This window comes from Ptychodera flava, chromosome 18 (assembly GCF_041260155.1).
Source record: "Ptychodera flava strain L36383 chromosome 18, AS_Pfla_20210202, whole genome shotgun sequence".
Taxonomy (NCBI): Eukaryota; Metazoa; Hemichordata; class Enteropneusta; family Ptychoderidae; genus Ptychodera; species Ptychodera flava.
In genome coordinates this window covers 21,251,555-21,278,872 of record NC_091945.1, presented here as the reverse complement: position 1 = coordinate 21,278,872, position 27,318 = coordinate 21,251,555, and the positions used below count along the sequence as shown (strand labels likewise).

General features: G+C 37.7%; 1 protein-coding gene across 1 annotated transcript in view; it reads left to right on the top strand.

The window, feature by feature from the left end:
- Positions 1-27,105, top strand: part of LOC139117137 (mothers against decapentaplegic homolog 3-like) — a 78,600-nt gene extending 51,495 nt beyond the window's left edge. The window contains exons 5-9 of the mRNA XM_070679989.1: positions 8,360-8,434; positions 19,603-19,644; positions 21,156-21,368; positions 22,383-22,520; positions 23,357-27,105. Of these exons, the coding sequence (XP_070536090.1) occupies positions 8,360-8,434; positions 19,603-19,644; positions 21,156-21,368; positions 22,383-22,520; positions 23,357-23,625 (737 nt within the window). The 3' untranslated portion in view covers positions 23,626-27,105. The remainder of the gene's footprint in view (positions 1-8,359; positions 8,435-19,602; positions 19,645-21,155; positions 21,369-22,382; positions 22,521-23,356) is intronic.
- Positions 27,106-27,318: the final 213 nt, after the last annotated feature.

The following is a 27,318-nucleotide window of genomic DNA, read 5'->3' as shown; positions in this document are numbered from 1 at the left end:
CAGGAAAATGCTGTCTACCGGTGACAGCAAACCTGGTAATAATGGATACTGGTAGTCATTTCTGTTCTCTTTCATGGTGACAGGGTGTCAATCAGCACAGGTTCATCAGGCAGTAGAGGTGTCAGAATGTACAGATGTTTGAGAGTAATACTTTCACAACGATTGCCACAAATAGCTATTTCAGGGTCAATATTTTGGATTCTTGCCATTTAGATCAATAGATTGATCAATAGATAATAGGCAGATACATAAAATATAGGTTGGTGATGCCTATCTATATTATACATAGATATTTCCACACGTATGGCCCAAAGCCACACTATCGATTATCTCAAAAATTTTTACAGCTGTTTATATTAAGATTGAGCTCGCGTTTCCAAAACGTTGAAAAGAATATCAATGGAAAATAAATGAAATATTGATGAGAGAAAATTTGAGTAAGGTCAAGACAGCGTTTAATTTAATATTGTGTCCTTCTGTTTTTATCGGTGTCAGTTGTAATGTTAACTATATCACCTTTGTTCTCAATGTTTATTCAACTTTTGCATGCTGAAAATATTTGCCAAAAATAGATTGTACAAGTATGATTTATGTTTTTTCTTTTGAGTGTACCGGTAGGTTGTTTGAAAACGTGTGTGGCTGGTAAAACACAGCGTTGCAGTGGTGGACTATTGTTTGATGATGGGTTCATCCAAGAGTCATGCCCGCCACATCTTCTAGATCAGCCATTTATGAAATTGCCAGTTTTCAGTGACACCAATCTGTCACACTTTTGCACCGTAACAAAAAACCCAACTGAAAGGGAATTGAATTATACCTGCATGATCTTTTAACAATCACACTCAACTCAGTGTTGCTTTTGTGAAATAGATAGACAGCTTTGTACACTGAACTGTGGATGGAAAGCAGGGGCTTTTGACCGGGGATGACCTCAGTTCATACAGGGGCTACCAAATACAGTTATGGAAACGCTTCACATTCATAGCAAGGATAAAAATCAGAGGTTTTCCTCGTGGCAAATTACACGACATCAGTCAGAATCAGCTTATCAATGGCTTATAGAGGAGGATCAAGCAGGCATGGGTCAATTCACACAATATTCTGTATTTGTTTTTCATTTTTGATGTCGAATCAGCAGCGCAGATCACCTCTTATGGATTTATGCTAATTTAGTATATGGGCCCTCTTGTGTTATGGAATGGTTGGGGGGGGGGGAGGGTTATTGAGCAATGAACCCGCATGATCATGCGGTGACCCCACCTAAAAAAATAGCCTGTTGTTGTAATGCGACATTTTCATTGCAAGAAAACGTGCCGTTTGTGATCTCACTTGATTAATCTACAGTCAGCACGTGATGATACTTTAAAAAAAAATATTATTATAAGTATGAATACATGCAAGTAACAAACATACTAGGATTTTTGTGTGATTGGTACGAATCTTAATTTAGTTGCGTGGCAAACAGCATAAGGTAAGACAGATATTGAACTCTTTGTATGGGGGATAAAGTTCCAACTGACATGTCCACAACGTTGTGCCACCCATTGCTCAGAATTTTCACACTTACACTGAATGTCAGAGAGTCGGGGACATAAATCCATGTCTGGATGGTTACAAGACAATGCAATGTAAGCTGCTAATAGGGTGAGTTACATGTTTTATGGGACAGTGGCTGCCCAGCTCAATCTTCCATCTTTATTAGTCTCTTCATGAAAGCAATATATCCGACGAAGGAGTGGGCCGCTTGTGATTAACTCTTCAGCTTTTGGCTCCCTAAACTGTCGTTTTGTTACACCTGTATGTTTTATTGCTTGATTTCGTCGTGTAGTTGGAGATTCGTTCACTCCTTTTGCTGATACAATCGGCAGTTGTTGGCGCCATATGCAAAAAGTTGGTTGTATAGGATAAGCCGCCTGCTTTTCACAACGTGTCAGTAACCCTGGATGGTATCATTAGTTTTCAGGCTCACATGAAAAAAAATTTGGAATGAAATGTTAGCTGTCATGATGTACGTGTTTTCACAGAGGTAACAATATCTGATGACATGTAGGTCAGGATAGCCCGCTTCATCATTAACAACTGTCAGTTTTCCAAGTCCCCTGGTAGAGACAGCTGAGTTCAGTGGCAGTTCAGCGTGGCCTGCAAATGTATTTACTGCCACAGCAAGTACCCCAAATATTGTTTGTAGAATGCCAACGTCTTCAAGCCGTGTATAATAATCACAAATACAATGTATACCTTGAGGGGAGCTTTCTACCCCGTAAGAACTTCACTGTCGTACAAAGACGTTTCAATCAATTGTGGCTCAGCTGTCGTAAACTTTCACGGTAAAAAATCGATTTCAATTGATTGGGTAATGCATTGCCCATGCACGAATAAACAACTTTGTAGCAATAATCATATTGATAAAATAGTAGCTTCCAGTAGGCCAGGGTGTTTGACTTGAAACAAGCGAGAGATTTCAAAGTGTCATTCACCCTGTATTTAGTTGATTCTGTTTTGTGATTTTGGAAACAGTCGTTGGTTTCCCGCCCTGCAGGCTTTAATATTTATTTTATTCACATTGCACACATCAATATGAATGTGGATGAATACAGGGCACCGTGATACATGTTATAGGTGTATTCTATGCCCTTTGTAAGGCATTTGACACACGTCATATTTTCAGTATGTAAAGCCAGCAAACCTGATAGTGGCAAGTGATGAGCTGGTATATGCCATCGTATGTTGGATTACTGTCTCATGACATTGGTTTTAGTGGATGACAAATGTATCTGTTAATCTGTGTATGAAGACTGGGAAACAAAACTCTGTGAGTTGTCACCTGTGTGCTTCCAAGTGTGTGTATTGTGATTTTTTTTGCCATTCTTCACATTTTCATGATATATTGACATGAGTAAGATATTATTGTTTCACCCGGTTTCCAGCAGGACGCATCATTCCAATTATTTTCACAATTGGTGCCCCCATTCTTTTCACCTTTTTTTAGCTCCGCTGTCAGCGACGCGGAGCTTATCAAATAGGTTGATTTCCGTCGTCGTCCGTCGTCGTCCGTCGTCGTCGTCGTCCGTCGTCCGTCGTCCGTCGTCGTCCGTCAACAATTGCCTTCTCCTCTGAAACCGCAAGTCCAATTGCTTTGAAATTTTATATGCAGTTCACTTAAGGTGACCTCACTTCAGTTTGTACAATCGTGGTGAAATTTGCATATTTGTAATTTTGAGGCATTTTTTGGTGTTTTTGGTAAAAAAATCTTCTTCTCTGAAACCGCTTGTCCCGATTGCTTTGAAATTTGATATGCAGTTTGCTTAGGGTGCTTCAGTCAGATTTGTTCAAATCATGGCGAAATTTGCATATTTGTATTTTAAAGGCAATTTTTGTCATTTCTGGTAAAAAAATCTTTAAAAATCTTCTTCTTCAAAACTGCCAGTCAGATAGCTTTGATATTTGGTACATAGGTCCCAAGGGATGATCTATTTCAGATTTGTTCAAATTGTGCAGAAATATGCAAATTTGCATTTTTAAGGCAATTTTTGCCATTTTTGGTCAAAAAATTTATTTCTCAAAAAGTACTGGTCTGATAGTTTTGAAATTTGGTATACAGGTTTCTATCGATGAACTAAGTAATATGTATTGAATTTCTGATGAAATCTGTAATTTTGTATTTTTGGGGCAATTTTTGCCATTTTTGGTCAAAAAATGTGTATTTCCAAAACTACTCATCCGATAGCTTTGAAATTTGGTATACAGGTTCCTACAGATTAACTAAATGATAGTTATTGAAATTATGATGAAATCTACAATTTTGTAATTTTGGGGCAATTTTTACCAGTTTTGGTCAAAATGTGTATTTCCAAAACTATTCATCCGATAGCTTTGAAATTTGGTGTACAGGTTCCTACAGATGAACTAAATTATAATTATTGAAATTATGATGAAATCTGCAATTTTGTAATTTTGGGGCAATTGTGCCATTTTTGGTCAAAACATGTGTTTCTCAAAAAGTACTGGTCTGATAGCTTTGAAATTTGGTATACAGGTTTCTACAGATGAGCTAAGTAATATATATTGAATTTCTGATGAAATCTGTAATTTTGTATTTTTGGGGCAATTTTGCCATTTTGGTCAAAAAATGTGTATATTCAAAGCTACTCATCTGATAGCTTTGAAATTTGGTATACAGGTTTCCATAGATGAACTAAATGATATTTATTGAAATAATGATGAAATCTGCAATTTTGAATTTTTGGGGCAATTTTTCCTATTTTTGGTCAAAAAATGCGTTTCTCAAAAAGTACTTGTCTAACAGCTTTGAAATTTGGTATACAGGTTTCTATAGATGAACTAAATTTGATCTTTTGAAATTATGATGAAATCTGCAATTTTTACTTTTGGAGGCAATTGTTGCCATTTTTGGTCAAAAAATTTATTCTCAAAAACTACTCATCAGATAGCTTTGGTTGACATGTTCTTAGAAATGATCCTATGTGATACATTCAAAGTATGATGAAATCTTCATTGCGTATTTTTGCAGCTTATTTTAGCCACTTTTTTCTGGCCACTGCATCGAGCTATCAAAGATTTCCACCCTTCTTCATCAACATGTCTCAAAAATAGTTATTCTCTACATAAACACAGCGGAGCTATATCGGCCGCTAGGTCGCTTGTCTCACAAGATGACAGTTTCAGTGAATCTGATCTGATTTGGAATGATTCATGGACTCAGAGGGGAAATATTTGATTTTGTAATTTGTGTTCCTTGGATGATATATGACTTCAGTTTATGGGAAATACAGAGAACACATATTGAGCTGCTGTACAAATACAATGTGTTGTACTGCAGCAGCTGTCAGGGAAATTCACTCAGGTTATGTGAACTTCCATCAGTGTCACAGTGACCCCAGAAAGGGCATTGTAACCCTTTGAGTGCTGTAATTTTTCACGCCAAAATTTTAGTGCACATTGTACAAATTTTTATAAATTTTTCGGTTATTTTTTGATAATTATAGACCAAATGGATATCACATTTCATCGACTACAGTTTTTAGCTCATATTTGGTTTTATATATAAATACCAAAAAGAGCTTATATGATGAGTCTGAGTGGCATCTGTATGTCTGTATATTTGTGGGTATGTGTGGATGTATGTCCGTCACACACAAAGGCTCCCATACCGCCAAAGCTACAGTCTCAGTATTTGGTGTACAGGTAGATGTAGGGGTTGAGATGTGAATTTGTTCAAATGAACACATCAGTGTCAAAAATGTGCAAATGAGGTAAGAAAAAGGGAAATACTGCAAGTGTGCAGGAGTGGTGGCAGTGAACTGAATCAGCCCACACATCTGAATAAGAGGATTTTGACCTTTAACCTATTTTATGCAGGGTACCTATTATGTTTGGGAGTGGTAGCAGTGACTGAAACAGCTAATTTGTCATTTCCTGTCATTGTTTATGAACTGTGACATATTAACAGATCTGCTGAAACCATATGTATGTCTATTTTTGTACATCCATGGTAGAAAGATTCTTTGCTATGTATATTGCTAAATTTGACCTTCAGTACCTAAAGTTTCTGACCTTATTTACTTTTGTCATTCTTAATTTTCTGGTTTAAATATTTCTTGTTGTTTTTCTGGTTGTACTGTGCAGAAATTGTCATAACATCAGCGTATAATTTTCCTGCACTGAACAGATAGAAATAACACTTATTGTTGATCTTTGGTATGTACCAATTCTGATCAAATTTGAGTGACAAGCGAGAGATTTCGAAGTGTCATTCACCCTGTATTTAGTTTATTCTGTTTTGTGATTTTGGAAGCGGTCGTTGGTTACCTGCCCTGCAGGCTTTTATATTTATTTTATTCACATTGCACACATCAATATGAATGTGGATGAATACAGGGCACCGTGATACATATTATAGGCGTCTTCTATGCCCTTTGTAAGGCATTTGACACGCATCATATTTTCAGTATGTAAAGCCAGCACAGCCTGAAAGTGGCAAGTGATGAGCTGGTATATGCCATCGTATGTTGGATTACTGTCTCATGACATTGGTTTTATTGGATGACAAATGTATCTGTTAATCTGTGTATGAAGACTGGGAAACAAAACTCTGTGAGTTGTCACCTGTGTGCTTCCAAGTGTGTGTATTGTGATTTTTTTTGCCATTCTTCACATTTTCATGATATATTGACATGAGTAAGATATTATTGTTTCACCCGGTTTCCAGCAGGACGCATCATTCCAATTATTTTCACAATTGGTGCCCCCATTCTTTTCACCTTTTTTCTCACAAGATGACAGTTTCAGTGAATCTGATCTGATTTGGAATGATTCATGGACTCAGAGGGGAAATATTTGATTTTGTAATTTGTGTTCCTTGGATGATATATGACTTCAGTTTATGGGAAATACAGAGAACACATAACGAGCTGTTGTACAAATACAATGTGTTGTACTGCAGCAGCTGTCAGGGAAATTCACTAAGGTTATGTGAACTTCCATCAGTGACCCCAAAAAGGGCATTGTAACCCTTTGAGTGCTGTAATTTTTCCCGCCAACATTTTAGTGCACATGGTACAAATTTTTATAAATTTTTCGGTTATTTTTTGATAGTTATGGACCAAATGGACATCACATTTCATCGTCTACAGTTTTTTATCAAAATTTTGGCAAAAATGTGAAAAAAATTGACCAGGGTATATTTTATAAAGGCAACAAAAATTGACTTTGGCACCCAGAGGGTTAAAGTGTTGTTTCATTTTTCAGTGGCAAGTGAGAGTGGCAAAGTGCAGGTAGTGCTTGTTTCCCAGCCTGGCATGTACGCATAGAAGTGTCCAACATTTCGCCATACAGAGAGCAATTTCATTATTTGAGAAGAACTTTCAAAATATACGTTGACCCAATTCTAAGTTGCTGTCATCTGACAAGACAGGGGTTGAAAAATCATGACAGTGGTACTCGAGTGGTAACAGAAACTAATGTGGTATTTGATGACAAAATGATCAATCTTTGAAAATTCAGAGGCATGTGAGCTTGAAACAATGTTTGGTTGATTCAATGGTTTTGGCTTCTGAAGAAGAGTCTGTCGGTCGGGAGATGAGAAAAACAAAAATAAAAAATGTCGCCCTAATAGTTGAAAAGATTGGAGACATCCATCCAAACTACATCAGTGCTAACTTATTTCTGGTCCTGACTTTCCCAGAGCGGCATTGCCATGAACATTGGAAGTCTCTTTGGTGAGGGTGACCCTGATCGTCGTCTTGCACGTAATATTTGACATACAAGACAATGTTAGATTCTCACAGACTTATCCAGGATGTCGCAACTTCTCGCCGTAGTCTTCTCGCGAGACAAGTTGGATACCCTGCCTGAAAATTCAATAAAAATTGTTGATCATTTTAACTCACAAAGTAAATTTATTTTGAAAATACACATGACAGAATTCGGGTTTGTTTTGCATGTGAAATAGAATTAGTAGATTTTGCTTTGTATTTGCATGATTTCCATCGTGCGTCAAGCATCACGTTGTTAATGAACGTGCAGTTTAAAACAAAAAAAAACCTAGAGGATGTAGATGAAATTTTGCCTTTTCATGGTATTGACTCTGACGCAGCTAGTAAGAGTGGAATCATATGTATGGATTTTACTCAAATTGACCTCTGCACACAGCCTGGCAGCGTTCGCAAATTCCAATTTGCATGTTGATTCGCGAGAATATCAATAAAAAAAAGTTCAACTATGCCAAGGGGAGGTCAAAGGTCAAAGGCCATGCGGGGCAACAATCTAGTACACTGAATGCACTGCGGAAACTGAATGATGTGTCATTTACAGCAACACTAACAATACAGCAGGGGTCAGGTGTTCATGGGATTTTTTCCCAGGGAAAAGGCAAAAGTATAAAAGGATAAGGGATATGCCACACACCAGGTATTGCAAAGAGACGTGTATTTAAAGGTAATACAAGGCAGATTTACAGATAGATTGGATTGGGTGCTGAAGGCTCAAGTTCAGGCAGTTAGGCGTCATTTATAAAGGGCTATCAGAAAGGAGAGCAAACCTTGCTTTTGCCCATATTGTGGTCTGTATTGTTTGTAGTAGTAGCGTGTGACATCTTCACAGGGCAAATTACGGCACGATCTTTTCCATTTTGGTGCCATTTTCAGGGAAGCAAATTACATGAATTAAAGGATGAAAGTTGTGATAGGTGAGATTGAGGAAGCCTTATCGGTTCATCATCCGTGTTTTGTTATTCTGTCTCTTAGCATGAATCAGTAGTTGATTACAACTGATTGACTCATATTGACTGTTTATGGTTTTCTTTTCCACGTCTTGTTTTCCTCTGTGTGTGTGTCTGTAGAAACCCCACCACCAGGCTACATGAGTGAAGACGGCGACAACCAGGACCAGAGCATGGACACCTCCTCCGTCGGAGGTAAGTCAGACCGCTTTACCCATCCATACTGTCTCAGTACAAAGTGAAACACTGGCTTACCCAGGTTTTGTTTCACATTTCAAGATGTGTAATCACGTACATCAGATCTGTGATGCAGTAATTGTATCGTTATACCACCGTTTAGAAAGTAACAATGTCAATATTGCTAGTATGAGTGCCTGAGTGTCATAATTTGATGATGTAACAGGTTTAAGAATTTGTTTATGTCATTGAATTATATAAAATCACAGATCTATTGTTGCGCCTCTGTTTAAAATGATTCCCCAGAGGCTTGGCTTTTCCCATTATTCAACATGCGGGCAGATGAACATGAATTTAATACATAAAATTATTTCAAAATAAAGAGGGGCGATGATTACTGTGCTCACCTCACCATTTCCCCCTCATTTCCCTTATGTAGAATTAACTGCACTCAGGAAAACAATTATATTGGACTGAACCATTCAGAATCATGGGGGCGTGTACATGTAGCTTGGATCAAATGTGTTTGTCATCGATGAGAATTTTATGTAGGCTTCTTTCCAGCATTTGCTGTTTTGAAATTTCAATATCAATTGATCACAGTCATTGCCATTTTTTGTGCGTTTTGTCTTCGATGTGACAGTGTAGACTTTTGACTGCCCAAGTTTTGAATGGAACTCCTGTTTTCTTGTGAAAAAACGTTTGCACAGTTCACTTTGAAATGAGAGTGAAGAGGGATATCACAGCTGATTTATTTGATGTAGAGAGAGAGAGAGTGTGTGTGAGTTGGAATCGAGAGTATTTGAGTGACTCAATGGTTTGAATTCGTTTTATGGCCTTCTGCCGGAATCCGTAATGGCCAACGGAAGTGCACATGTGCTGATTAATGTCTGTGTCATGCCAGGAAAAATTGCAAACGATTTGCGGTGATGGATCACCAAAATTAGGTGTTTGGTGGCAATAACTTGTTTTTCGGTAAGCTCTAAAACACTTGTACTTCCAAGACATGCTACTTGCGGCTAATAATAACCGTTGATATTGACTGCGGCACACGTACAGCTATCTTCATTGCCTGGCAGTACGTGTTGGTCATACAGTAAGTTCAACCAAAATGTCGTGTACTAAAAAAATCAGGTCACCCTGTAAAGTAGTTCAGATTGAAAACAGTTTTCATGGAACACCTGTAAAACCATCAATATTTCATTAACCCGTTGAGCTCCAAAGTCAATTTTAGTTGCCATCAAAAAATATACCAGAGAGCTTTTTTTTTTTCAGAATTTTGCCAAAATTTTGATTAAAAACTGTAGCCTATGAAATGTGATGTCAATTTGGTCCAAAATAATAACAAAAGCACAGAAAAATTCATAAAAATTAGTAAAATGTTGCCCTAAAATTTTGGTGGAAATTTACAGCATTCAAAGGGTTAACTATTATAAAGGCTTACATATTTCACTGCAATGAGGGAAAAAAGCCATACAAATGTTGAAGTTTGTTGACTGTAAAATTACCCTCTTTGCATAAATTAACTTTCGAGGTTTTAAGACCACACACAAAAGAGTTGTAGCATCTTCAGAGTTCTCATGGATGTGTCTTCTACCTTGACACACAATTTGAAAATAATATTAAAACGGCATCTTTTGTAGCATCGTATGTAATTATTGCATTTCAATGCCAAGGTGGACTTTCTGTTTCGACTTTTAGAAGATTACAGTGGGTTTTTTTTGCGGAAATTTTTCGTATAAATTGTTCACAACACAGTATAGCAGTAATTTTTTCTTGAAAATGTTGGTGAGCATGCTGTTTTTTAGCCTGTCAAGCACACATCTCTGCTGGATTTTTTCAGAAGTGGCAGGGCGTTCTTGGGATTGTATTTCAATCTGGGATATTGTAAACAAAATATTACAGTGTAATATGTGTCAGACATGTCTGAAACACATGATAGATGGCGTCGTGTGGACATTTTTCAGTCCAAAAGTTCACCAGAAAAGTAGGGCGGGCTGCTCATTCTTTATGTGCGTCAAGCAGTTTGTTAAGCGAGTTTTAAAATCTCCTCTCGTAAATTCTAATCATGTCCACGGCCGTAAATTTTCCACTGGTCAGCTTGCAGTGTTTTAGAGACCGGCGCCTATTTTTTTCCAACAAGGCTGTCTCTTACAAGTCCATCTAATCTTGCTCCTAGATCTTGCTAATACTTCAGTTCTTTTAGCCCATAAAAATGCTCCAAGGATTGATTTAATAAATTATTAGCTCAGAAGTATGTTAAGTATATTTGGGAATTGACATTGAGTGTGTGAATATATGTGTGGTTATAAAATGTGACATATTATTTCCAATTTGGTTATTTGTGCGTCTGTAGGACATGCATTTTTGAAACCCTTATTATATATCAGTTTGAACCTGATCTGTTCCAGTGAATTTTGAAATTTAATCTTATAGCAGTTTAACTGTTCCATTTGTCTGTGATTGAAGTTCAATGCCAAATACACCACGCTCACTGTTTGGTGTGATTGAAGTTCAATGCCAAATACACCACGCTCACTGTTTGGTGTTGTTTCCCAACAAATTTCACTCACAGGACAAATGCAAAGTCATCATTTGTATGTTTGGTCAAAATTATGCGAGAGTAGCTGGTAATATCATTCGCCATTATGAAAGTGTGCACCCAGAATGGACGACAAGACACTCTGCCTGCAGATACCTGCATGACAGATGCTGAAGGCGGTGACCTACTTTCCGGTATCAACCAGCCTTTGACTTGACTTACAGCTGCTCCACCCAACTGCACATGCCCTTATCAGTTCTTGTATTTTAATACTCAATATACAGTGCATTGACATGTCCGTTTAGTTCATGGTAGTTCAAAAAGTCTAAAAGAACGGTGATATACTTTAATACTCCTTATAAAAATACGACAAAGAAAGCAACCTCATTGGTGTTAATGAAGTGCTGTAGTTGAGTCATTGGACATTGGCTGTTGACAAAAACCACGGATAAATTTTAAACTGTTCTTCCTTTCCCAGTGAGGGGCTATTATGGTTTATATTTCAATTGTGTTCTCATTATTTTCATTTAATATAAAAAGCTGATGTTTTTTGTATGTCTGCCTGCAGCGTGTTGAAATACCGAGTATTAGCCTTGCCAACAATTTACATTGTGTGCAACAAACAGTATTATTATCGACCAATGAATTCTTGTCTGGACTAAAATACAGTCATTAACAATAAATTTAGACAAGACACATAGGTTGTTAATAGTTTTCAAAAGTTTCTCATAGCAAAAGATTAGTTTTAATGCCATGACTACAGATGGAGAAGATTTGAAAAAAATTCCCAGTCATTGCCCAATGTAAAATTGACAAGTGATTTCTAGTGCGGACTAATATTCAGTCGTCAACAATAACATTGGACAATAAACTCAGTTACACACAAGCGTTTCAAAATATTTTGGGGGTTGAACGTGAAATTTTATTTACCGACAGAAGAAAAATATTAGAAAAAAGCACCAAAAGTTGTGGTGAATAGAACTTGAATGGGAAATATGGGATGAAAGCCCATATCAGTGTTTTTCTTTGTAGAAGCTCATTACAAAACAGCTGAAAGGAAAACTAACAGCTTGGTTTGTCCCAGGCGATTGTGCATATACAGTGAATCTGATAATAATTGTATGAAAAATGCATGAAAATTGTCAATAAGATGGGAAGCGTGCTCCCATGAGGTTTTGTAGTGTTACTGCCAAGTCAAAAAGTGTCAGTTGACCTTTCTATCGATGTACAGCCTAGACCAGCTGTTCAGTGATTCCAGCGTTTGTTTGAAAGGGCAGGAAGTATATATATGATAGTGAGCTGAGAAATTTCACAAGTTCACCACAATTCAGCTTTCATTTAATGCATGTTTACGGAGGAGAAATCGGGGTTAGGCTTTCCAGAATAGAAAGAAAGTGTTGTTTAACATGACCTGAAATGCCGGTCAGTTGGCGGAAAGAGGAATTTTGAGAAAAAGGGGGTTTTCTTTACCTCCGGGGTGTTGTGATTGAATTCTGGTAAAATTGCCCTCCCCAATTAAAATTCTTGATGGCAAATTGAGTGTTTAATAATTCAGTGGTTGATTTCCAGGTTTGTATGCACACAACCACGATTATCATTCATCAGGGATTTCAAAATAATATGTGAAGTGTTTTCACTTTTAACTGACAATAAGTTAGCGTGGGCAGCCACGTCCGGAGTTGCCACTGCGAAGAGAAACAAAACGAAGATAAATTTCAATATCACAAATGACTTTTCAGTCATTTTAAACACGCCGCATTTACATCCGAGAGAAAACCATGACCGTTTCAATTTCCTGATCCGCAGGCAAAAGCAGTCTGTAAATGGTTGGTGAAGCAATTGGTTGTCATATATCTTTGCACTTTGGTTAAAGCCTCCTCACTGGACACTCCAGTTGCTTGAATCCTGCTTTGTCAGTGAAAAGAACAAGCCACGCAATATCATTTTCATCACACAAAGATTTCTTGCGATAAAACATCGAATCAGATTTGAGTGCTCCGAAGGTCTTGACAAAATTGCATCTTTTCAGAGTTCAGAAGTTAAAATGTAAATGCCAAGTTGTTAAATCCCATTTGTGATAGTTGAGCAATACATCAGCTCGTCCTTTCCATCAAGAATATTTATACATTTGCCATTTTGTTGTCAAGTTCTTTTCATTGCAAATTTAAATGCCAAAATATTCCTACAATAAATTTCATAAAAAATTATGAAATTAGGTCTTTACAAGTTTTTCCAACTGTGACCATCTCATTATTCCCACCAGCAATCAAAACCTTCAAAACTCACTCACTGTTGTGTCAAAATCCTTCGAAAACCTTCCCAATTAAACCGTGAGCTCCTCCTCGTTCACTGTATCTTTTTTGTGTTTTTTTTTTTCAGCCTACTCCCAATTATATTACATTCCTATCATGAATAAGCTAAAATGAATATTCGTTGAAAATTTTCGACAGACTCTCAGAAATTTTGCTGAAATTATTTTCAAAACTGGTATTGAGTCGGCCACAATGTTATCACAGAATCTGTAGAACGTAGCATTTCAGGGTTTAGCAGCAAGCAGAAAGTGCAAAACCGATAAGAGTTTATCCAAACTTCTATCATCAGCAGTAAATGTCATGTGTGCAAAGCTACATTTTGTAGCAAACCTTAAAAAACTAAAATATTTATTTTATACCAAGAATGGTTTGCGGCTGTCCAGCCATTGACGGGCATAAGTAGAAAGCTGTCATTGTACAACTTGACATCTACAAATCTACAAATCATTGTCTGTTAGTTTAGTCCAGTTTACAGAAAATTTTGAGATATGAACAGTGTGAAGGTGGTTCATACATTTCCATCTGATCTGCTTCTGAAAAAAACATACACAGATGATATACCGATATTTGTAAGCAGGCTTAGTATAAGCTAAAAACCATTAGGAAAGCATTGTGGTCATCCTGAAAATATTTTTCCACAAATTAATGTGTCCTTTGCATCCAAAACAGTCCAGTAATGATGTTAGCAGAGCGATTATATTGGCCTAAAATGTCTGTCGTTAATCTTCCCAATGGTAATAACAACTTGAAAGTGGACCCCCTAACTCAGTGGTTTATGCCCATGCAGCTGAACTCTGATTGCATCAAGGACAAGGTCTGTGTTGCCCGTATGTGAAATGTCAAGTGCATATTGATGTTGATGCAGGCATGTCCCTGGAGGTTTGTCCTGCGATCCAGTGCTCTGAAATGGAGGTGAATTCCCATGAGCAGCATGCAAATTTGAGATCTGGTTCGGAGAGAATTCTGTGCTCCCTTGCTAATCCTTCCTTCCAATGTTAGATTTGATTCTCAGCTGTGTCTATGCAGTATTGGATGCGGGGCATTACTTTGTGTGTTCAAGTTCCGTGGTCACTGTCAAGCATACGGAGCAAAGGTGAAAAGGAACAACGATATAGGGCGTTTTTTTTTCCTGCATTGCAATTTCCAAATCCAAAAATTTGAAAACCAGACATGAATTTGAAATTATCTAGAAATATGGTGTTTCCCAAGAAGATTTTCCATCAAATTTCATATTGTGACTGTAAATCATAGCTAGACGATATTTGTAAACAAAATGATAAAAAATCATGAATCAGTTGAAAAATATCAAAAGTTGGCAGGAAAAACCCCTGGTGTCATTAAATGTTGTGTGTGAGCACATGAAACGTGAAGGGTTGTGACGTTTATTGGCTGGAAAAAGAAATGAAAATTGTCATTTAGAGGTGATTTATTATAATGACTGCGTACGACACGGGCATTTTCAGCCAGGTCAAGTAAGTGAAATGAAGTGAGAAGTTGGAAAAGGCAATTCCCCCATGCCACTGATGACCTGGACGGAATGTAATCAATAGCCAGTATTTCATTGTCTCTGCTGACTTTCCCCATAGTGCAATTGCTTCCATTACTTTTGTAATTTGTGGCACACACGCACACTCACACCCTTCAGTTGTGACCAAACTGCCTCGCTCACAACAAAGATGCTTAGCAGCACTGCTGATGTCCGCTTGGGTAAGACAATTTTTTTTATATTTTTCACGTGCCAATACCTGTCGTCCATCCCCCGTACTGCTTTTGTTCTTTTTGTTCATGTTTTCCGCCGCGTACTTTTCCTATAAAAACGGCCTTGAGTGTGACATGACTTGTTTGTGTAATTGCTGTATAATTGTTGCAATGATCTTGGCTGATGGATAAAAAAGGCCCTCGGCCTATGCTGCTTTCACAATGGCCGCTGTGGTCATTTATCAAAGCCGAACAGGGAAGTAATTTTGTCTGTGGGTGTGCATTTTTTTTTGTAAAGATGTAGAGAATGACTGAAATTAGGTTTCTCAGAAATTCATCACTGTTGATTAGTCCACTAATTATCCCTTGTTTAAGAAGACAGTGATTACAAACAAGAAAAAAATATTCCATGCGCTTATTTTATTCCTGGCTCATTGAGTAGTGGGGGGATGGAAAACTGGAAGGATAAGAAACAAGTTAGAAAGAAGAAACCAGGATAACACTGAACAGAAATCAGAGAGAGAAAGAGAGTGTGATGGACAGCATTGTTGGAGGAGAGAGAGAGAGAGAGAGAGAGAGAGAGAGAGAGAGAGAGAGAGAGAGAGAGAGTGTGTGTGTGTGTGTGTGTGTGTGTGTGTGTGTGTGTGTGTGTGTGGTGTGTGTGTGTGTGTGTGTGTGTGTGTGTGTGTTGACCAAAAGAGAGTGTTGAGCAGATCATGTTTGATGCGTATTTCTAGTGCATACTATGAGATAGTAAAGAACATGAGTTTTCTTTAAGGGACAGTGTACACTATGATCATCAGATGCAAAATAGAATTTATGCATTTTCAGAAAATTTTCACATCCCTCTTCTGCACAGTGTGGCACTTGCAAATCAATTGTAGCAACTGAGGCAGGACATCAGTTGAAATGGACCGTCCTGAACATCTGTCCTTTCCGAATTTCCCCTATGGAAATTGAACACTAAACCGAGGCATTGAGATCAGGTTTTGTAGTATTTTCTTCAGTGGCTTTTATGCGTCCCATTTCAAAAGTCTGTCCGTGACGTTAAAGAAGGTAATTGTCCGTCACTTATTCAGAAGTTTAAAGCAAAGGCAGAGTGAGACTGTTACCCCTTTATATAGCCATCCTTTGGGCATTCAATCAGATAAATGAAAGACCCACGCCACAACTCAAGATAATCCCCAGTTAACTCCATAATGCACAAACTTTTAACATCGTTATTGACCCGATTGCGGTGTAGTTTAAGAGCAATGAATTTCAGCGAGAGGGTAACAAGTTTTAAGAGTCACTTTGATGCATCTCAAGTCATCTGCATGACATTTTGTCGGAATAACAGTCAACTTGAAAGTTCATTGAAGCACAGTATTAAAAAACAAGTTCATTATCAAACCATGCAATACTAATCCCCTTGTACATGAACATGTAGTTAGAGAAGTCTGTTTCATGAATTCCTGCTGAATTTGTCATATTTACTAAAACAAAAATATATAAATATAGACATCCTCATTACACTTAAACTTCCCTAGAATAATTGTCAACTGTATGCGGTAAAAAGGCAGCTTTTGCTTGTACACTTTTTCACCTCAATTTCACTGTCTAACTGTGTCACAGCAGACAATAGGGTTGCACCAAAATTACAGGGAAAGGTAAACGAAACCGAAAAAATACCCATATGACCTGTAACTTTAATATCCAGCTTTCCACTACTGAGTATGAGATAATGTCACAGCTTGAACTCATCAAAGAAACATGAGGGTTGGAAAGTGTTTTAATGTCTCTATCTATGCCATCAATTGTTTTGGCAGAATTGCTTACAGAATTTTGAACTTTGCAGCTCTCTCAGTTTTGACAGTATGTGTATATTCCACACTGTGCACAATGCTTACGGTGTCTTTCCACGAAGAGATTAACCATAAATGAAAATCAGCTTTTAACCCTTTGAGCGCCAAAGTCAATTTTTGTCACCCTTATAAAATATACCTCAGTCAATTTTTGTCAGATTTTTGCCAAAATTTTGATAAAAAACTGAGGCCAATGAAATTTTGTGTTCATTTGGTCCAAATGAGAAAAATTACAGAAAAGTTCATAAAAATTTGTAAAATGTTGGACTAAATTTTGATGGGGAAAAAATACAGCACTCAAGGGTTAATGAAAAATATCCTAAACTTATTCAGAAAATCATCCCTCCGTCTGTTACCATCTTTGTTTTGCAATTTCAAAAAATAAACTGCAACATTTTACGATATCCACCTTGACGATCCTTTTCCCCCTTGCAACTGTGAACCTGGCTGTTTTTTGTTAAGCCACAGCGACATTCAAGTAGTTTTATCAACCAAAACCAGTGTTTAAGGGATAATGGGCGGTAGTAAAATTTTATGTGCACGTAAAATGAACGCACATGTGACTGATGTAGGGAAAATTGATGTGGTGTCATTACCGCGTTGGCTTATCGAAGGTCAGCTGAGGTCGCAAAATTTATAATCACAGAAAGAATGCCACTTTCATTTGAATTGCCAAAAAAGTGTTAATTTATTTATTTATTTATTTATTTATTGATTAATACATTTATGGCATTTATTTTAATAGTTGTAGATAAAATAGAGCATGTTTATAAAGTTTTGGGAGTAAGAGGGAATATTAAATGAAGTGTTGATGGAATGATAGCATGTGGAATAAAAATGTAAGACTAGATTGTAATTTATACATAAATCAATCATTTCTGAGTTTATTCAGTGAACACCTAGCAATTTCTGTCTTCAATGTACTGCATCACTTTAAAGTAGTACTGCAACAGCATTGAAACCTTTGATAAATAAATCTTTGTAATTCCGTGAATTTGTTTATGTGATTCACTCATCATAAATATAAAACTCTCAAAAATTTCAGAGGGCAGAAATTTTAAATTAACTACACCCAACAAAAAAGCTCCATTCAAGAGTTCTTGTTTCACTGACTTTTGCATGCCTCGCTATCAGCCTGTCATTGATACGGGAAGTATTACAAATTTCATCAGTGTTCACTGCCGGCCTAAAGTTTAGTCATTGTAAAAATCATCAGACTTTAAATGCAGGATATACGTCCGTTACTTGATCTGTGTATGTAGCCCCTGACATGACATTTGTAGCGTGTGTTATCCACTTGACGCCTGATAAGCTACATAGTCAGCGATAGTTATATCACCTTAGTTCTCTCACAGGATTCCTTGCTCTTTGCACTCTCCTGTGGAGATGCCGATGATGTGCTTAATCATGATTTTGTGTCATATGCATACTCATGATCTGTTCCTCCGATGGATAGGTCACAGTCTCGTTCATGCCACCGCTCAAACTGATATTGTGTCTGCTATCACCAGCATACTGTTTCAAGGGGGTGAAATACACAGTCCAGAGGAACCAGAGTTTAGAGTTTCCTCATGGAAGCCGTGATTAATGTTTTGTGTGAGTCAGATATTTTACAGAAGGATTTCTCTTGGTATTCCTTGGGCATGAAAGGTCCTAAAAAATCACACATCAAACCCAAGTGAAAGGGTCATGTAAGGTCAAGGGCAGGTGATGACACAGAACACACCGAGTGTGATTTGTACATGTCATTCTGAACAGGTGTTTACAATTACCATGTATCAACAGCTTTTTCATGACTTTGTGTTGATTAATCATAAAAGCAATAAACTGTGGCAATGAGTCAAGGTTTACTTACTTTATAAAATGAATAATTGACATTCCGATCAATGACACACATTTTAGTAGCTGTAGAATCTGATCTGATCCGAGAGTAGATTCTGTTTGGACCACTTGTGTGACTTGAGACAAGTGTGAAATCAGTGACTGTGATTGAATTATATTTGAAGAAGAGAAAGTTCTGAATTTGATCAAAGAGATGATGTAAAGGCCATGGATGTGAGATCACAAATACTCTTTTTATACTGCTGTAGTGTTACTCAAGTAAAATTGTTTTTGATACAGGAGGCTGCCAATCTGTTACGTTAATTTTCCCTGGCACTTTTACCTACGTTCTTTCATCCATTTTGCATGCTAGTGAATCTAAGCTGTTTTGGAAACATGTAAGCATTGAGAAACTATGAAAAATCCCCAGTCACAGTGAATGTAATCCTTTATTGCAGCTTAAAACAGCTCATAAAGATTAAATACTTTTGTAATGAAATTTGGTATGGGATGAATTGATGAATGTATACAGTATTGCAAATTCCTTCTTCTTGTCTAAACGCTCTCAGTTTTGTCCAGTGATTAGCAGTCAAATCTAGCACCTAAATTCTAGGTCATATTGTGTAATAACTCTTGACTGTATTTTATGTCTTTTGAAAGATTTAATATAGCACCTATAACGCCGGAATTCTGTTATATTTCTACTCTGGTTGTCAAAGCCAGTGAATTTAGAAAATTTGCACAAACAGTGAAATATGCTAGGGTGATGGTCAAAAAAAAAACTGTGGCAAAAAACGGTGGTAGTTCTACAGTTTCCAGTTCAACAACAGGGATTTTGAGTCATATCTGCAGTCCTTGATCTCGTGAGCTTTGTCAGTCTTGTATTGTGGAAAAATCTAAATCAGATGAGTTGGAAATGATCATTTGTGCTAAATTGTCTCTCTCTCTCTCTTTTTTTTCTTCTTCCAGGGAACGGAGCTGATTCTGCTCAGAGTCCAAATCCAGCTTTGGGTGAGTTTGAAAAGTTTTACTGTACGCGAAGAAAAATATCACTCATTGTTTAAAATGACAGGAAATGTTGATGTGAGTCACAAGGACAGACTGGTTTTGATAAAAGTCTCCTGTGATCTCCATTGCCAATTAATAAATTGTGTATTTTAAACGTATTGTGTGAAACATTGTACACATTTTTTCAGGCTTAAAATGTGGATGTGTTTTTACTTTCAAAAACCAATCAAGCAATGTTTTCTCAAATGATTTTCGGAGTAACACAAGTATTAATTCACAAAAGCAGAAAATGATATGTCATATTTACTTGAAATTTGCTGGAACTAGTTAACCCCGAATATTGGTGGCTCATGTTTGTTCTCTGAGAGATTAAGAAATATTTGGCTTCTTATGAAATTGATAGTTTTGTCAAAGACTTTTCTTGGATCATATATTTACAACAGAACCAAACACTGGACTTGATTATTGTGCTATAGGTGACAGCCCTATCTCAGAATGCCCTTAGCTGTCCCCGTAATTCAGTGGTAATTCAGTGGCATGTCGGTTTAATTACCAGGCAAAGTTGATCAAGGGGAAATACTGAGGGCCTATCCCTGCAGGGTGTAATTTGCAGCCAGTCAGATCTGTTCTAATGTTCAGGATCAGGGGCTGAATGGCGCCATGACAATGAAGACAGGGGCCATAACAGAGTTGGTCATCATCAGCATTCCGTGGCTTAATAATCTCTCTGTATTTGCAATGATGCTCTTGAGACCACATAACACCTGTGTCAAAAAAAAAGAAAAAACCCTCGCCCCTTCATATTAACATTTCACACTGCATTGTGTGTCAAATGTTTTGTGAGTTGGTGATTTCTTGGATTAATAAACAGACCAGCAGGCCCAGTCTTTCGAATAAAATTCTTTCCGTATACATTCTAGGAATGAGAATCATTACATTGCCAGGAAATAAGGAAACACACCCTGTCCTGCCATTTCCATACCAATGGCTTTCCCCGGTATCCAGGAATGATCAAACAGATTAAGAAACTGCCGGTGAAATTCAGTCATCAGTCATCATGGGGCAAGGCCAATCATACATGCTCATTTGGTTTTTGTCCATGATAGTGCCAAGCTTAATGTCTTTGCAGTGATAAATCCAAGACAATTGGAATCCTAGCTCATTGGAAAAGGGAGACAAAAACATAAGCATATTGCTGTTTGAAAAAAAAATAATCATAAGACATTGTCATCATTTAGACTACAACATGCATTGTTTTTTTACGTTGGCTAATTTCAAAGATTTCATAATGGATTTCCTGACAAAGTAGTGCTAATTTGATTTCCAGGTTCACCCTTTGCCAATTCTGGATGCTGTCTCAATAACAGACTTAAATTTCATAAAGATTTCATATGGATTTCCTGACAAATTACTGCTAATTTGATTTCCAGGTTCACCCTTTGTCAACTCTGGATGCTGTTTCAATAACAAACTTAAATGTTCAACATTCCTTACTTTTATTCTAACCCTGGCAGACGTGCAGCCGGTTCCGTACTGCGAACCTCCGTTTTGGTGCTCCATTGCTTACTACGAGATGAACACCCGGGTTGGCGAGACATTCCACGCGTCCCAGCCCTCTCTGACGGTCGATGGCTTCACTGATCCATCCAACTCCGAACGCTTCTGCCTGGGACTGCTGTCGAATATCAACAGAAATCAAACCATTGAACTCACAAGGAGGCATATTGGTAAGCCCCTCTCACTTGTTCGGCAGATCACCCCCCCCCCCCCCCCGAGTTGGCTACCAGGTAGAATGACCCATTCAGAGCGCACCTAAGATACAGAACCATTATTGATGAACTGGGATGGACCTAATGTGTTTGGCCAGAATCATGAGTAACTGCAGTCATTAAAAAACAGATTTTGTGTTCTGGAGTTTATCCAGATGATGTCCCATCTGTTCCAGTTTCTCATGGCTAATGTCACACTCTGACTTTGACCTAGCAAAATTTACCTCTTTTTACGTGACTTTCATGTGTACTCTGTGTTATATGCCTGAAGGGTCAGTCTATTACGGTAAAAATGGGGGGTGTTTCAGAGTATTTGCAACATTACAGGCCACTGAATTTGTCCCATAAAATTACCTTCTTTAAGGACGACAAATACTCTCAGCTCATATTGTCCGCCGGATTATGATAGGGAAAAGTTCCGTTTGGCACCTCTTTCCTCAATTTCTACATTTCACAATCTAATACTCCATTCTAACCCACTCTTAACATTCCAACTCACTGTCATCCATACTACGCTCTGTAAGTTCTTTTTGTACTATCCTCATTCAAGGATTTCGAACAGAAATATGAACGTTTCCAAACTGGAAGAAATCTGCTCGTGAAGATGCCAAAATTTGTGAAGAATTATTTGCCGAGGAGACATGCATGCGTTTCAAAATCTAGAATTAGAGTACACACACTACTAACCGATAGAAAGACTTTTGAAAACGATACCTGTACACAAAGTGATACGTGCGTGAACGCCGACAGTGTGTGGGTTGCTCTCACTTTTGAAAGACAAAAACGAGAGTCAAAAAGAAATAAAAACTTTCTACTCTTTGAAGGAATATTCATTGACTGGTAAAAAAAAAACGAAAACGGTGACAAGTACACTTGAAATGCCCAGTACGTATCCTCAGCGGTTACGTTTTCTCCCCATTTTAATGAGATGCACAATATAGACTGTTGGGCGTTAACGCTCGTGTGTTGCAGGTAAAGGCGTGCGGTTGTATTACATCGGAGGCGAAGTGTTTGCAGAGTGTCTGAGCGAGAGTAGCATATTTGTACAGAGCCCACAGTGTAATCTACGATATGGATGGCATCCGGCAACAGTCTGTAAAATACCGCCAGGTAAGCTCTGTCAATCGTTTGTATCCAGTTGTGATAACACAATAACACAACCTCGTTATTGTGTGTCGCAGTTCTGCACTGTCGCTATGAAAGTAATATTTCTAGTCCTAGGAAATGTATAAATTGAGAAATATAGTAATGTATTTGTGATGTCAATTTATCGAGGCAAACCACAGTGTGCTAAAAATCAATAGATCTCTAGGTTTCTGATATCGATGCTGTGTTGAGTTTCTACCAAGCTAGGGGGTCCAACAAAAGCCAGCTGTAATGTAATGACTGCATTTTGAGCAATCCTTGTTATCCCTTGGCAAAGTAGCAACAAATTATTCGTGTTCTTGACCTCTACGTGACCTTACACCCCTGTACTCTGATTGATTTAAATGTGCAACTTTGATGGAATGACCCCTACGTGAGCTTACATCTCTATACTCTTATTGATTTGAGTGTGCTGCTTCGAAGGCATATTCTTCAGTAGGAGCCAACCGTATTCACAGCTTTTGAAACTGAATGGCCACTTTAACTTATATTGTGAAGGTGAAGACTTGTTATCATCTCACGGCAGAATGTTGAATTTTTTCATACACCACCTAAACCACAATTAGGTAAGGTCATGTAGGGGTCACAGAAAGTAAAAACATATTGTCTATGGTAGGAACATGGTAGGTCAGATTTTATGGTGTCTTCTTGTCTTATTAAAGTTAATTATCCAGTGCTATTTTGTTCATAGTTTTGCAAAATTTGCTTCATGCAGTGAGACGGGCTGAATTTCTGCACCAATGCTGTGATTCTGTCTGTTTCAAGCACCCAAAATATGCGCTCCTTTTGATGATTTACAGGTTGTAACTTGAAGATTTTCAACAACCAAGAGTTTGCAGCACTACTTTCACAGTCAGTCAACCAGGGATTCGAGGCGGTTTACCAGCTGACGCGAATGTGCACGATTCGTATGAGCTTCGTCAAAGGATGGGGCGCTGAGTACAGGCGCCAGACGGTGACGAGTACGCCTTGTTGGATAGAACTCCATCTCAATGGACCTTTACAATGGCTGGATAGAGTTCTTACGCAGATGGGAGGGCCTCCGGGGCCCTGCCCAAGCATGTCATGAATGCATAGAGAGTTACGGATACCAAGAATCCTGCCTCTACAAAAAAAAAATCTTAACAAAATCAAAAGTTTTTTAAAAAGTAGATATCTCCTTATCGTACTTTTAAGAAATGACAATTTCCTGTTCCGGCACCTTTAACGTACCATAGAACTCATTAGCATTTTAGCTTGCCAGTATCATGTAATCACGTTTTCCCCAGTGATAACGTCAGTGGTAACCATGTCCCTGTCACCATGGAAACCCAGCATCTGAACCTCTTGTTGCTAAGGCATCAAACGTGTTACAATGGAGAGGACCCACCAGAATCCTATGAAGACCTTATCACTGAGAACTTGTACCTAACGAAAGGAAAGTCATGAGTTTGGAAGAGCTCCGCAGTCAACCCTGGTGTACGAACATTCCGTCTGGATGGAGAAGCTGCCAGAGTGTGTATGAAAGAAAGTGAATAGTCAGACACAATTCACATTCAACGTAAATGCAAAAAAGTCTTTTACAAAGTTTTCTTACTGATACAAAGGACAGAAGTTTGAAAACTTTACCCAGAGCTAAAGACTGGTCTATTTTTCTTGTATGTATTTTGATACCGTCGTAGTTGAAAACAAAAAAAAAACCAAAAGAGGTTTGTTGGTTGAAATTTCATGAAGTGAACTCAAAGGAGCGATTAATATGAGCGATTGGGGGGCACTAAGTGATGCTCATTACACTTTGTTGACGTAATATCGTTTTTAGATTAGCGTTTGTGACCAAAGTCATGGTTTGGAATTCACAGAAAGCAGGGCTGTATTGAATCCTCCTGCATAAATACGCACCGGTTCTGGAGCATGCACCGTTGTTGAAGCCCACGTAAACCTGCACATGCGATCTTTTTGCACAGTGTCTCACTTTCGACACAAAACAGAGCACAAGCATGTGTAATATTATGTGCAGGCAGTGCAGCAGATCAAAATGCAGATGTTATCGAGAAAGGAGATGGCATTTTCCACACCACACAAATGCAAAAAAAATAATCCTGCAGTATGCAAATACTGTACGAACTTACTACTCAAAAATTACAGAAATATTTCACAGAAGTGTTTCATATTCCATTTCAAAGCTTATACATGAGCTTGACTTTGCTTCTTGGTTGACTTACATGCACTCGTTGCAACACACTTGAAACAAAAAAATACATTAATTTTTTTTAAGTGCTGATACTCAAAATTTGAATTTGGTTTTTAGGTAACTTATCAGCACTGGCAGTCAAGTGATGGGTGCTAAACAGGACATTAAGAACTCAAAATGAGGCGAAAAATGTCTGAATTTAATATAAATTGACTGTCTGTATTTTTGTGTTCGTCATCATCAGTTGAAATTATTATTACAACCAGTTCATAGTTGTTTTACTCAACAAAATTATCCAAAAAATAAAGTCATTATATTCACTGACGTAAATAGTTCCTTCAGTGAAATACTTGAGTCAACAGCTACCGGAGCACATTGCTAATCTAGTTTTTGACGCCGGGTGTCTGCTGGTGTGCTCACAGACTTTCTGAGTCTTCTCAGAGGCCAGCCACACTTGGTTCATGGATGAGCTACTGAAATAGAATAATTATTTTTCATTTAGACCAGGGCAATACCACCAAAAGCAAGTCACTTGGCAGTCTTGAAAGAAACTACGTCACTTTGAAAAAGAACATGCATATTCGTGGACCACTGATTGTCATTTCTGCTTGACTTAAAAAAGTTTTAGAGATTTTATGAGGGTTAAATACAAAACACTTCTTCATAATGTATTTCTCAGTATGTAGATTTTATTATCGACCACTCCTCCCCCCTGCTTTCCCCCATCCCCATGATGAGGGGAGGGGGGTCTTTTTCAAAAAGTACAGAGAGGGAAAATGTTCATTTCAAAATGTAGGTTTCAACAAAGTGGATGTCATAATATATGCAGGGTTGTCAATGGCAAACTATTTGTTTGTACCAAGGCTTTCTCTAGAAACTGAAACATACAGATATTGATGAAATGAAACACATTTTAGATCGTAACTTAGGGAATGCTAGTAAGTACTCTTAACTGGAAAGTCATGAAACTATTGTCATCTTTTTAATCTGTGGTAGATCATACTGTTAATATTATAGAATTGCACATAGAATTTCACAGTGTTACCAAAGGGGGGGTCCTTCCATAAACTTTCAATTGTGAAATCAATGTCTTATTACACCCCCAAAGGTCATGACCTTTTAACCCCTAAGGTCGTAACCTTTTAACGTTTGAATCATCCTAGAATGCGTACATTTTGTAGCATGCACTGTAGTTGACAACTAGGCGAGGAAAACACAGTTGTAATGAGAATCTTTTTTTTTAAATGAAAACGTACATGTATTGCGTATGTTCAGTATTTGCTTCTGTACCAAGCAAAACAAAGTAATTTTGTAAAATTGTTGACTTAATAGCTACACAAGTAGACTTTTATCTGACCATCAAATTTTTAACGAGGTTTATTTGTGGTTTTGTTTTCCCTTCTTTTTGTCAACAACTTTCGTGAAAAACTTAAAAAGTATGAAAAATTTACCGCTTCTGCCATTGAAGATATATTTGTTGAACTCCACTTTTTTTTTGTTTGAATGAAAGGTGCCATTGTAATACCCGAGGTGAACTTGGGGTCAAGAAGTTTACAAAAGTTATTTTGAGGATATTGCTATATGGATTAAAAAAATCCAAAGAGATTTCTGTGTGTGTGTCATTTGCAGAGGCGAGTCAAACTTACAAGGAATGAAAAAAACCTAAAAAATTATGACTACCACCATAAATGTAAAGTATATGAAATTGTGTGGGTAGTAATGGTCCTTGATAAAGTCTTTAAAAAAAGGCATGAAAAAATACAAAGAGAGAGAGAGAGAGAGAGAGAGAGTTAGATGTCATAGTTTATTTTCCTTTTTTTAAAAAAGAAAAATAACATATAGATTTTTTTCTTTATTTACAACTAAGTGTACTCTTTATAATAAAATAAAAGGTAATATCCTTGAGCCAGCAAGGCCATAAATTGCAGTGATGTCAAAGGTCTAAATTTGCTTACCTTTGAATTAAGAAGGGTTGGTGGCGTATCGCGGAGAGTCCACGAGACATCTTGTCAGGAGGGTGAGCAAATCCTTTGAGGAGTTGGAGCAGTCTGTTGGGGGCCATTGTGAAGCTGGAAGCTGCTGTCGCAGGGTCCTGAACTCTGCCATCCAGCAGTCAATACCCACATTTATTGGTATGCCTAGGCTACATGATTTTCAAATGCACAGATCACAGCTTTAAAAAAAAATTGTCAGAGGTCGTTGACCCAACTTCTGAGTGGGAGATTTGCTCACCCCCTGTATGTCACATTGAGTTGTGACTGGTGACTGTATAGACACCCTAACTTGTGTTGCTAAAGCACCCATTGTATTTGCAACTATAATTTTTTTTTTCTCGACAAATAAAGGATGGTTGTTTGCCACAGCGTTGGAAGCCGAAAATATTTGTGACTTTTGTCATCTTTTTGTCAGTTGTACACTCTCCTCCTGATGGAAATGGAAGATTGTGTATAGTTTGATTACTTTTCATTGTATTTATCACATTCCAACTTTGTTGAACAAAAATGCTCTGAGCTTACATACCTTTATCCCATTACATGGCCTGCCTGTCTCTCTAGCTATCTATCCATCTATTCTCTATCAATGCACCTGTCT